A 13,177-nucleotide genomic window follows, 5' to 3' on the forward strand; every position below is an offset into this window, starting at 1 on the left:
AGCGGGCACCATACAGCCAGGGTTTATTTGGGTTTCTCAGAGAGATTTAGGAGACTCCGAATGAAGTGCTGAGAGTTAAGGCAAAGCACAAGCTTCAGTGATCCATCTGATTTTGGGGAACTGTTACTGCCTACCAAGTCACTAAAATTTTTGGCTCATGAAACTGTGGCCAATAGTCCTGGCAGTCATCCTGTGCTCCTGGAAGGTGGTAACATGCTGTCACTGAAAAGGAGTGTGATTTTAAGAGCATCCTTGAAAACGCCAAACCCTTTGTTCAGCCTGAAAGATAAAAGTAATTAAAGGCACCTCTAGGTGGGCATAAAAGAAAAGTCAAGCTGTGATCTGAGACACGTTCATGGGACAGACAGCACATACACAACCTAAGGAGTCAGTTATGGCCATGAAGGTGTCTGTATGTGAAGAAGCAGAAGAAAAAAGAGTTGAACGTCCTGGTGGGAAGCTGAGAGGCCCTCAGAGCTTTCAGGGGATGCAAGGGATGGATGCCACATTATGGTTGTCAAATTGTCCAAGGAGCTCCATGCTTCTCAGGCAGTCTGTGAAACCTCAGAGTTAGTCAACGGGGCTGACAAAGGGTTGCAAGCCATATTTGATCGCTGTCACAAGTTCACTAAAACAGACAAGACTTGTCCAGAAAGGTCCATGATGACATGGTCAATGTTTCTCCTCTTTGCTGTAATGAAGAAAGATTTTGGCTCTGTTGATCACGAATGATGTTAATGACACTTGAAGTTCTTCATTGATTCCAGAAGACCCAAGTTTGATTCTCTGTCTGCTTCTGAAGCCCTTTATTAACTTTAGATAGGAGAAAGGAATTTTTTGAATTATGCTAAGTATCTGCAAAATCGGAGAGATGTATGCATGAAGGAGAGTTTTGAAAAGACATGTCCCATGAGAGTGATGGATGTGCTCAGGAAATATCAGTGTATGTTTGTATCTTAAGTATTTTCCAAAGCATACATCTTGTTTGCATGCTTAAAGATCAGCTAAAAATCAGCCTGTCATTTATTTTCCAAAACCATTTTCTCCATCAACTTTCAATCATGTTTGCCCTCAAAAAGTAAGGGGTGGGGAGAGGCGACAGAGCATCTAAGAATGTCCATTAATATTAATGTGTGCATTATTGTCCCAAGTGCCAATACCCTCTGTAGAGATTACATACCAACTAACAGGCATGCTTTTTGGTAGGTTTGCTAGAATATGGGTACAATTTTCAAAAACATGAAAAAGACTTAGAGACTGGGAAACTTGGGCTTCTTAATATCAGTCACTTCTGAAGGCAAAACTTAGGAGAGCCTTTATCTTTACTGCAGATTTCACTGTAAGGATAAAGATACCTGAATTATCTCAGAGCAGGTTAACTGAGATACTTGTAGCTCTAGCCACAGCTAAAAAGAACAGCATCTGGCAGTGTGCGCATTATATAGTTAGTTTTCCATTGGGTGGCTCCACTGGGTTTGAGGTACACGAACATATTATTTCCTGAAGGAAGAGCAGAAGAATACAGGCTTTTGAAACAGTTCTAGCCAGCACTAGAGCTCCTAGCAGCATTAAATGGAACCTTGTCCAAGGCCAGTCTTTCTTCTCTTTTATTTTTCCAGCTATTCAATTTGCCTTTGTTCTCTCATGACTCTGAACTGTGACTTGGCAACGTGAGATTGGCAAAGTGAAGGCATTTTTCAAACTGATACTATATGCTGGACAAAATGCCAACTGACTGGAGATTCAGCTGTCACGGCATATATAAAAGCTACATCTACTTTATGTAAAAGCAATAGATGATTATCTTTGTAATACTATTTGAGTTTCAGTTGAAAACACAGTGAAGAACAAATGGATGCATCCTGCCCTTTTTTCTTTTCTATCTCGTCTTGTTCCGTTTCCTGGCTTGCAGCAGTTCTGTAAAGGTACATGAGTTTGCAGTTTGTCTAAGCACGCTGGAAAGAACAAGTTGACTGGAAGGAATAAATGAAATACTGAAAGTGCAAAACAGTGAGCAAGCTACTTTTCTGTCACTGTAGAATGGTAAAATTTTAAAAAAAGTTTTACTTGCAGCCTCAAAAATACCAAGGTATTATGCAGTTCCTATTCATTGGAATAGGAATATAGAAATGTAACAAGCCGTGCCCCTGTATTTTTGCAAATACTAAAAATTGGCTTTTTCACATTAAATTTAAATTAAATTTTAAATTTAATTAACATTAAATTGCAGCCCAGAAGGCCAACCATATCCTGGGCTGCATCAAAAGAAGCGTGGCCAGCAGGTCGAGGGAGGTGATTCTGCCCCTCTACTCTGCTCTGGTGAGACCCCACCGGGAGTACTGCGTCCAGCTCTGGAGCCCTCAGCAGAAGAAAGACACGGACCTGTTGGAGCAGGTCCAGAAGAGGGCCACAAAAATGATCAGGGGGATGGAACACCTCTCCTGTGAATAAAGGCTGAGAGAGTTGGGGTTGTTCAGCCTAGAGAAGAGAAGGCTTTGGGGAGACCTTATTGCAGCCTTTCAGTACTTAAAGGGGGCTTATAAGAAAGATGGGGACAAACTTTTTAGCAGGGCCTGTTGCGACAGGATGAGGTAATGGTTTTAAACTAAAAGGGGGTAGATGTAGACTAGATCTAAGGAAGAAACTTTTTATGCTGAGGGTGGTGAAAGACTGGCACAGGTTGCCCAGAGAGGTGGTGGATGCCCCATCCCTGGAAACCTTCAAGGTCAGGTTAGACGGGGCTCTGAGCAACGTGATCTAGTTGAAGATGTCTCTGCCCACGGCAGGGGGGTTGGACTAGATGACCTTTAGAGGTCCCTTCCAACCCAAACCGTTCTATGATTCTGTGATTTTATGAAATTTACTATTAAAATACTGAAACTGTTTTCCATTCAAGAAAGCACTCACGCCCTAGTATCATTTAGCCCAAGTTAAATGCACCCAAGACCGCCACACCCAGTGTGATCAGTTCCCAGTTATGGTAATAACTATCATCAGCAAATTCATATTAGAAGCAATAAAACATATCCAGCACTGAAAACTTCAGTGGGATTTTTTTTTCCAGTATGACCTAAAGATGATTTAACCATCTTAACTGCTTTCTGGCCATTTTCCTTGGCACCACATTAATTTTAAAATGTCATGTTTATTTAGTTGGTATCAGCATCCTGAACTTCTGAATATTTCGACCTAGTTATAAAAGAAGCAACTTCTGCCAGCCTGGACCTAATTTCATGTCATAAATCTCTTCAAGCAGAAAAACCTCAGCAAGAACACCTTTGTTACGTTGTCTTGCATCACCTCCTTCGGTGGCTTGGCCAGGCTGGCAGTTGTGACACTGCCACCTACACCCCACTCTGCTGTGTTTCAAGTGTGCATCTGGGGTTTTTGCGTTTCCACATCGCATAACAAAAATATTTTAATTCTGTCTTTCAAAAAAGTGTGTCACTTATAGAATCAGATTTCTTCCACTGAGGGCAACCCCTATATCTGTCTGTTCCTATTGCCTTGAGCTTATCAGCGACTGGAAGCTGTTTTTTCACTTACTTCTTTTACCTTGTTCTTCCTTTTACCTTTTTGGGGTATGAATAGTAGGGAAAAGGACATGGGGACCAAGAGCCTTAGTCTGTGCTGTAGGCCGTGACTGTTCTGTCCCAAATGTGAGTCAGAGCAGTCTCAGTTAATTTCTGCTCTCCTCAGTCCCCATGAAATAAATTGCGGGTATATATGGTGCACCCTGAAACTAGTACAACCCTTCAATGTGCTCCATGTCCGTATAGCACTTCCGTGGACGTCATCTGCACCCAGAGAAGGGAAGGAGTTTCAGAAAGCCATTTTACCCCCTTCAAGGCATTTTTTCCTCTGTGAATACGGCACAAGGAGGCCCTAATAAAACAAAGAAACAAGGCAACAACTTTATTTGCAGGACTCTGCAGGACCTATATTGTGCAAGTGTGTTTCTAAGAGTTTATTCAACAACATCAAGCATACACTGTGGTGCTGAAGTGCATTACAAATATATCAAAATCTAAAATTAACGTGTTTAGCATTAGGGCATCTGTTGAATTTTAAGAGTAGGAAGTTTTGAATTCCTTAATAAATATTTTTAATAATTTTTTGTTAATAAGTATATTCAGGTGACCAGAGAATTTCATAACTACAATTGGTCAAAAAAAATTTCTCCCAGAAAAATATTAAAATACTTTTCCTTGTCACCTGTTAGTTATATTGTAGGGAAAGAGAGATCAAAAATAGATTAAAAAAAGTCAAATGTTTTCTGTTTCTCTGTATGTTCAGAAATTTAAATATTTTAGAATTTTGCCCCCTTCATTCTCATGTCTCTCCCTCTATCTGGCCACAGAGTGTAACTGATTTAATTAGGTCTGCTGCTTCACTTCCATCTTTTCCATTCTTTTGGCCTCCTACGATTGAAATCTTTCAGAGCTAGAAAATGAAGAGAGATGCTGGAAACTTTTAACTGTTTTACTTTTTTTAAAACATTCAAAATATTAAGGATGCATAATTTTGTTTTGAGATTTCAGGTTAAAAGAGAAGAATATTTCAACAAAGGGAGAATCTTTTGGTGGGAAAATCTTTCAAGTGAAAAAATTCAGCTAACAGTGCTCATGTTCATGGTACTGAAGTTTTTCTAGCTCTTGCTTGGGAAGTCCCTCAGCCACAAATCACTGGAGGTTGGGAAAAATATTGGGGAGTTCATGCTTGCATGGAATTTAATGTCTTTCTTCAGCAACCTGTGTTGGCCACTGTAAGAGACACAGTGCTGGACTAGGCGGACTTTTGCTCCAATGCCATAACAGGACTTTGGCTCTTTTTCTGGCACTGAAGTTCTTTCCAGCTTATATTCAGGAATAATAAACCTAATGGGGCAGACCTCAAACCATTTATGACATCAAACTGATAATTGTAACAGACTTTATAATGTAAAATGCACGTAATACCCATAAAGGATACTAAAATAGTTCAGTAAGCCCAGTAGCATTAATTTTCAATGGCTAGCTGGTGATGACACACATCATGCTCCATCATTGCATTAAGTCCTTAAAACTAGCGTATTTTTAAGCATGCAAACTTGGACAGGGAAAGCTGAGGAATTTTGATCCTGACATTAATTTTATTAGAAAGAGAGTGCCAGAACAGACTCTTCTTCTACATATAATTGCAGAGGACCTTGTGATTCTTGGCCACGATGCCACAGCAACAGAGAAAGGAAAAATTAAGGACACGCATTCCTTTCAAAACACTCAGTCACTCCATTAACTCCCTTTGCTTTTCCATCTCTCACCATAATGGACTTATAGATAGATAGTGGACTTCCAAGGGACACAAAGATTGGACCTGAGTGAGAGGTTCTTGTATTGAAGCAATAGTGAGAAATTGCACAAAACCCGTAAGTGTTCACAACCATGGACTAAGGGAACGAGATTCCCAAAGCTGCAAGAAGCGGTCAGGAAAAGTCAAAGGTTTGCCTTTCATACATGCAGATTTACATACACCCACCTGCCACTGTGGTCTTTGAGATTCTTTTCAAGCATGGCAGAAATATAAGTCTCTATTAGAGTCGTGTCTTAACTAGTTTATTCAACTGATTACAGCACAGGGAACCTACTATGAATTCTGAAGTACCTTCTTTAACTAGGTACGGTAAACCACCGCTAATATAGAATATTAAGGAGACAGTTCTATAGTGTAGGCAAGCTTATTTTTTATACCAAGCATGCATTTTTCTTTTCTGCATTTTATCCCATCATCTCTACCCACCTTGAATTACTGTAACCAACCATCCTCTTCACTCAGTTTTACAGTCTGCTTTCAGACAGCGGTATCTTCTGTGGCTTTTTGCTTGGGCAAGCCATACCTTTTTAAAGTTAATTTGGTCTTTCCATGTAAGTCAGTATATATCTAGCCTCCAAATCACTTTTACTGGTCTTTTCTTTCTCTCTTCTTTCTTTCTTGTCATTTTTTCCTAGTTGTAGCATGCCAGAACGGAATGCAGTATTTCAGGTGTAGTCACCGGTGCTAATGGGGAGGGAAAGTATCACCTTCCTCCTTTGCTGACAGAATGTGCAACCCCCACAAAAAAATCACTGTCCTCCTTGTTCGTCCCACCCCCTTCCAATTTCTAAATACACATTCCTTTCAAAACACCTGGGATGTAGTAACCCAGAAAGATGCAAAGACTTTAGATAAAGCAGGAGAAGGCTGGGAAGGCAAAGCAAAAGAGGAAGAGTTCAGTAGAGGAGGACTATATAAACCTACATGTGTCACTGTGGTCAAAAGCAGGTAACACAGGAACAATGATCATGGAGGAAAAGAAGCAGGGAACTGATTCACCAGGCTTTTTAATCTTGTGTATTCAATCGTACTTGTAACTAAGTGGAGTCAAATCCTAACCAGGCAGCGAGGTTGCATTTTACATCTGCTTTGTCAGATCGTAAACAATGGCACAATGTGTAAGACAGTGGAGAATCAAACCCCATATGTTCTCAAATCTGCTGAGCCTTTTATATGCCTTTTTTTTTTAAATGGGGAATTCATCAAATTCAACTCTTCCCTACAAAGACTTTCAGTTTCAGCAGATGAACGTGTTTTCATGAAAAAGGCTTTACATGGAAATACTCCCAACTCGCAGTCCTCTGCGGTTAGAGCTCCCGCAGCCCTGTGTGCTGAAGCCAGCCACTCTCACCCGCCGGGGAAGCAGGGCAAACCGGGAAACACCCTCGGCACCACGAGCGGCGGCACAACCTTGGCACTGCACAGCCTGCGGAGTGAGGAATGAGTGGGACTGTCGTCTGAAGTGTGAGGAACACATTGGCCCAGATTCCCCGCAGATCTGGGTTTCTGTTTTGTGGAGCCAGCAGGGAAAACAACGTGTTTCAGCTCTCCCTTCCCTTCCCCCACCGTAGCTAGGCGACCACCCTAACCTATGCCATCTTTTAAAAGCCCCCTAGATACCAGTAGCAGATGTCAGCTGGAACCCAGCACCTCAATCCAACCAGGTGCCTTCCCCACACACTATAACTAAGACAAAATTGCAAGTTGGCCCAAAAAACGGGACTTCAAACAGGAGTTCGGCATCCACTGAGAGGGATGGTATGCAGCGAGGCAGGTCACTGTGGTAGACAGCAACACTAATCCAACAGATAATCTGCTCTGCCGACTTCCCAGCGTTGCTGTCAGACTTCTAGATTGCTGCTCCTTGAAAGGACATCCCGAGTGGACATGAACAATATACAAGTTTGCCTGCTGAAGCCTGCTCACATAAGCCGCCCTGCAGTGAGAATCGGAGGAATAAGGAGCAATCAGAAGGCAGGTCCTTTTGGTCCTTCAAAAAGGACTAAAATCAGAAGGCTTATTTTGCAGAAGGAAGAGTTTTACTGGCTGTAGTGATTTACTCTAATCTAAGTAGAATTTACATGGAACTTAGTTTAGGTCATAGAACTAAACCTTAAATTGTTAAAATTAAACTAATGAAAAAAAATACCATTTTAAAATCCATATAGCAATCTATCAAAGGTAGCTTGAAAGTAAAAGACATGCATTGTTCCTGAGCAAGGAAAGAATAAAAGCAGAAGTGAAAGTTTAGCCTGACCTGTTTAAGCATGTCAAAGTCTCAGTTACATTCTGATGAACCTGTAAGCAGTTATTCAACTTGGCTCCTGTTGCAGATTCTCTACCTGTCAGAGCATGCAGAGCTGGAGTACGGACAGAGGGATGCGCACACAACAGCAGCACCTGGAGTACAGCAGGTCCTCTTCCCAAGTCGTTTTTCCTAGTGTATTCTTGACCCCAGATCTGGTAGCCAGCTTCGCTGGAGGAAGTCACCATTGTTTCCTTCTCATTTGAGTAACAGGTTTTAACAATAAACCACTACCGGGTGTAGAGATGGACTTTTTGGAAACACGGTGAGCAGGTAAAGAGTCTGTCTTTACAGTTTCACCAGTTCTCAGTGTTGCTCATATTCAGGTGGGGGCACTTTGCCTCCTATCACCCCTTCAGTCTTCCACCTAAGGCATGCAGGAGTCCCCAGAATTTACAACAGTGCATTATTACACATACCCAGTTAACATATTTTTAAAGACCCCAAAAAAAGGTTACTTTTAGCTAAAATAATTTTCTGTTAGTACTGGAAAAGCTTAATATGTTTCCACGGTATTAAAAATCAACATTCTTTGTATTAGACTGACTTTTGATATTTCAATATAAAAATGGATAGCATATAAGAAAATGCAAACATGGTCTTATCTTGTATAGCGATTAATGGCTGCATGATTTCCACGTAGATGCATAGATAATCATAGGATTTATCCTGCATTCATCATATAGACGGTGAAAACCAGAACAGACCAGCAGATCATTTGGACAGGGTGTTTTTGTGTTAAGTGCTAAGTTAAAAAAAAAAAATTACTTGAAGATTGTCTTCTGTATTGCTTCAATTTATATAAAAATGAATAACTATATACATAAGCTTAAGTTCACCTAAAAAGAAAACCGGAACATGAATGTTTATGGGTGTGAGCATGTGAATGCTGAATAAAACACTCAAACAAGAATTCAAGGCAGCATTTGGTTGCCTAAGTATTTTTATGGCACCATTTTAAGAATTCTGATGGTGTTTCTTCAAATGAAGCCGAGTCCCGAGGGAAACAGAAGGTGTCCACCTGCTGGATCTCTCCATGTGAGGAAGCAGATGGAACTTGCAGCTTGTTCTTCCACTTTTGTGGGATGATATTTTTGGTAAAAAAGAATAATTCTGGTCTCTGCACTACTACTCACTTGGTGTATAATCTTCAGCACATCATAAATACCCGTCCAAGGCCACTTCCTATGAAGTGCTGAGTATCTTCATGCAATATTGAGACAACGTAGAAACATTTCACAGAAGAAACATAAATTTCCCTGTCAGTAAAGAAAAAAAAATACTAAAAAAATATGATAGCTATTGCATGGAGTCCTACTCCACACTATTCCAACTCCATCAGCTGGAGTCACGCCACTCAGAATCTCATAAAAGGCATCCAGCATTGTTTATTATCTGGGCAAAGGGCTTTGTGAAGATTATTTAGGATGGGATTCATCTCAATTAACTAACAGCCTTAAATTTCGGCATCTAAAATAATCTTCCAGGTTTTCCTAAGGACAGTGGAGTGACATGAGCACCTACAAATGCCACTTTATTCCTTGCTAAGGTGAGAGCCTTAAAAGGGGTCTAGCGACTCCAAAAATGTCAAGCAGTATAGTTATCACAGGTTGTCCCTATGACTCTGCATTTCTTTAGGTAGGTGTCACTTTTTCACCTTGGGGGAGCTGAAATACTGGGGTACTGATTTTCAAAAGCAAGCAGTTCTCATCACTGTCACATGAAGCAAGCTTTAATCTTCTGGAGGAGGACGGTCAGAAGTTTCCTTCATGATTCCAGATACCAGCACGTCACCCAGCCTCAGCCTGGAGCAGCAGAACCACCAAGAGCCTCAACCCCATCGCCTGCTTAACATGAGCTTCTCAGTCAACCCGTAGGAATATCAGCCACAGGAACAGTTTCCTTATGGTAAACTCTCTTCCAGTTTGAGTCCTTTAGTCAAGACGATATATTTTCGAGTACTATATTTTAACTCAGTCAGAAGTTTTGCATAAACTTTATGCGAAAAACTATGAGATGAGATTCTGTGGGCTGTGCAATGCAAATTCACAAATCAATCAATCAATCGTAATAGCCAAAACTGACCTGAAAATACATCAGGGTTTTTTTCTTCATTTTCCTAGTACCGATTACAAACACATCCAGGAAACCCACTCAGTATAAGTGTATTCACCGGAAAGTACTGTTTCCTTTTTGGAGCATGCCTCTGAGAAAAGTTGTTTTATTTAAACAAGAAGAGAAGAGAGTAGATTAACAAGTGTTTTTCTTCCTCTTGCAAGCTTAAGCAGGCTTAGCAGGTGTGATTTACTACTGGAATAATAGGAAACAATAGGAAAATATTTGTTCTTTATTATTTGTATTACTGCAGCACATGCAAGCACCTGTCAGGGAGCACTCCACAAACATGGAACAAAACCATGTTCCCTGCCCAAAGAGCTAAGCCTGCTGTGCAGGGCAAGAGGCACAGACCCACCTAGACAGTCACAGAGAGCCAGGAGCTGCTAGGACAACTTTGGTCAGCACGATGAGCAGATCAGTGCAATTGCTCTTAATTGTATTATTCCATTAAAAATGACATTGTATCTAAAATGTTTATAAAAAATGATTATGGGTATGCTCAGTAAGTATTTTTTCTATGATTTATCTCAGATTTTTTGTTAATATTTTCAGTTACCTATTTTTAAAAGCTGTCTCCTTTTGGAAACTATCTCTTACTGGTCACTGAATTTCACTGTTGTCTAGTAGACCAATTTTGGCGTGTTTTTTTTCTTTGACTTTTTCAAGGAATTTTAATAGATTTAGAGGATGGAACACCTCTCCTATGAAGAAAGGCTGAGAGAGTTGGGGTTGTTTAGCCTAGAGAAGAGAAGGCTTCGGGGAGACCTTATAGCAGCCTATCAGTACTTAAAGGGGGCTTCTAAAAAAGATGGGGACAAACTTTTTAGCAGGGCCTGTTGCGACAGGACAAGGGGGAATGGCTTTAAACTAAAGCGGGGTAGATTGAGACTAGATAGAAGGAAGAAATTTCTTATGCTGAGGGTGGTGAAGCACTGGCACAGGTTGCCCAGAGAGGTGGTGGATGCCCCATCGCTGGAAACCTTCAAGGTCAGGTTGGACGGGGCTCTGAGCAACCCGATCTAGTTGAAGATGTCCCTGCCCACGGCAGGGGGGTTGGACTAGATGACCTTTAGAGGTCCCTTCCAACCCAGACTATTCTATGATTCTAAGAGAACATGTCTTTCTCTTACAAAATGCAGGATACCTTTACCTATCTACTTTTCTAAGCATTATACTAAGACAGGCATTTGGATCTGGAATGCAAATACCTTTTAACAAACTAAAAACTCCTGCAGCGTAGTGCCACTGTTTTTCTAACTCAACAGCAAAGCACTAACTTCCCAAACTTCTGAAACTGCTTGCAAGTCCAAGATCTCACGTGTATCACTATTACTTCAGCCGCTCCGTATTTCCTTTTCTCCATCATCTTCATGTAAAGAGCATGCTGGTCTATCAGCTGAGCAGCCCCTGCCTGCCACCCCAACCCGACTTTTCTGCACCGTAATACCACTGTCAGACCAGAGAGGGAGAACAATCCTACAGAAATAGTGTTTTAGCTCATTATTCCCCAGATTCTGGGGCCAATTTTCTCGAGACTTCATACGGGATTCATCTGTTCATTTCCCCTATGGCTTTTGACAGCTGTAAGATTTCTGCTGACTATACCAAAAAAAGGAACCTAGTTGATCAGGAAAGCAGGAGCGTAACTCTGACATACGGGCAGAAGGAAATCTTCTGTAAGCAGTCATCAGAAGGGTAAGGAAAGCCCAAAGGAGTCACAGACCCAAAGCGTTCGGATTCACATTGCTGAAACTGGTTATTTCAATATACTGGTATGTCTTCTGCATTAGTTAGATGTTATTTAACTATCTCAATCACTTCATAGGGACCAGTGGCCCAATACAGCCCCCATGATAGCTCCCACCATTCACCTCGTCCTCAAATACCTCCTCCGTGGAGTAACCCAATTGAGTTACTCATCTACAAAACAGCATTTGTACCACCCGCATTGTTCAGCCATGCCTGAGCGGTTCTGGGACAGCCATAGCGACTGAAACTGGTAAATATTTTACATACAGATAGGTATTTATGCTTTTTCCTCACCATAATGAAGTTTAAATCTCAGACTTAAGCTGTCAATTTGCGGCTTTTTTTTTTTAATGATTATTATTATTTATTGTAGGACCTCTGAAGATCCCGGCGGGTTTTGGGGGTTCTTTTTTGCTTTAGTTTTGAAGCTTGTTCGGTGTATTTTGTTGCTGGTGTTGCTCCCCGCTCCCCCGAAACGCTTTCCCTGGATAGACGGGTCGGGGCAGCGGCCGCTCTCGCCCCCGCCTCCACGCCAAGACCCGCCGGGGCCCGCGGACCCCCCTCGCCTCCTCCCCGCACCCGGGCTCAGGGCGGGCTTCGGGGGGGGGCCGCGCCGGGCGGCGGGATTTCCCAATCCTTCGGGATTTCCCAATCCTGCCGGCCTGAGCGCGCCGATCGGTGAAACTGCCGATCGGTGAAACTGCGGAAAACGGCACCCAGCAGCCAGGCTCCGGCGCGACGCCCGCGGCCCCGGCCGCCGCGTCGAGGCGAGACACAGGTACGGCGCTGCCAAGGCTGGGAGCGGAGCACGGGGCTCTGGCAGCGCTCGCCGCCACCGGCTCTCCCCTCGCGGGGTGGCCGGGAGTCGCTCCGTGCCGAGCCGTGCCGTGCCGTGCCGAGCCGAGCCGAGCCGAGCCACCCGCCCCCTCCGCCGCGCTGAGGGGAGCTCCACATGGAGCGACTCCGCTCGGCGGCAAGGTGAGCCTCCGGCAGCACCACCTGGGCCGGGAGACGAGGGGAGCGGGAGCGGGAGCGGGAGCGGGGGCGGGACACCCTCCCGGCAAGCTCCCGGGCGCGGCCGCCCAGTGGCGGCGGCGGCGAAGAGGGGGCGCGGGGGTGGCGGGCGAGAGCCGGGCGGGGCGCGGGCGGCGGCGGAGCCTCCCCTCGGGGCAGGCGCGGCCGGCGGCTCCCCCCGGCCGGGGCGGCGGTTGGTTTCTCCTGTCAGCGGAGGCAGGGCTAGGCGCGGCGAGGGTGGGCGCGGAGTTGGCGGCGGGGCTGGGGGCAGTCGGCGGCGGCTGGCTCCGGCGGAGTTTGCTTCGGACGCGGGGCAGAAGCGGCGGCGGGAGGTGAGGGACCGGGACCGGACGGGCTCGGCTCCGCTCCGCTCCGGGTTTTGCGGGCGGGAGTTTGCACCGGTCGTGGCGCGGAGCGGAGGGGAGAGCCCCGGGGCGAGGGCGGCAGGCGGGGAGGTGGGCGGCGGGTTAGACCCTTCAGTCCCCTCCGTGCTCCGCCAGCGGAGCCGCCGGCCGGGTGGGGAGGAGGCGGCATGAGCTGGAAGCGGGGAAAAACTTGTTCCTCGGCGGGTTCTCCCGCGCTGCCTCGGGGCCGGGCCGCCCGGGCGAGCCACGTGTCGGGGGCGGGGGGCGAGACGCG

At 44.4% G+C, this 13,177-nt stretch overlaps 1 protein-coding gene across 2 annotated transcripts in view; it reads left to right on the forward strand.

The window, feature by feature from the left end:
- Positions 1-12,476: 12,476 nt before the first annotated feature.
- TPBG (trophoblast glycoprotein) overlaps positions 12,477-13,177 on the forward strand; it is a 35,989-nt gene continuing 35,288 nt past the window's right edge. The window contains exon 1 of one of the 2 annotated variants that reach the window (XM_076333140.1): positions 12,477-12,502. In XM_076333140.1, the coding sequence (XP_076189255.1) occupies positions 12,477-12,502 (26 nt within the window). Of the gene's footprint in view, positions 12,503-12,820; positions 12,871-13,177 lie in introns of those variants that run through there. The other variant, XM_076333139.1, reaches the window with a different exon arrangement.

Source organism: Aptenodytes patagonicus, chromosome 3, assembly GCF_965638725.1.
Source record: "Aptenodytes patagonicus chromosome 3, bAptPat1.pri.cur, whole genome shotgun sequence".
Lineage (NCBI taxonomy): Eukaryota > Metazoa > Chordata > Aves > Sphenisciformes > Spheniscidae > Aptenodytes > Aptenodytes patagonicus.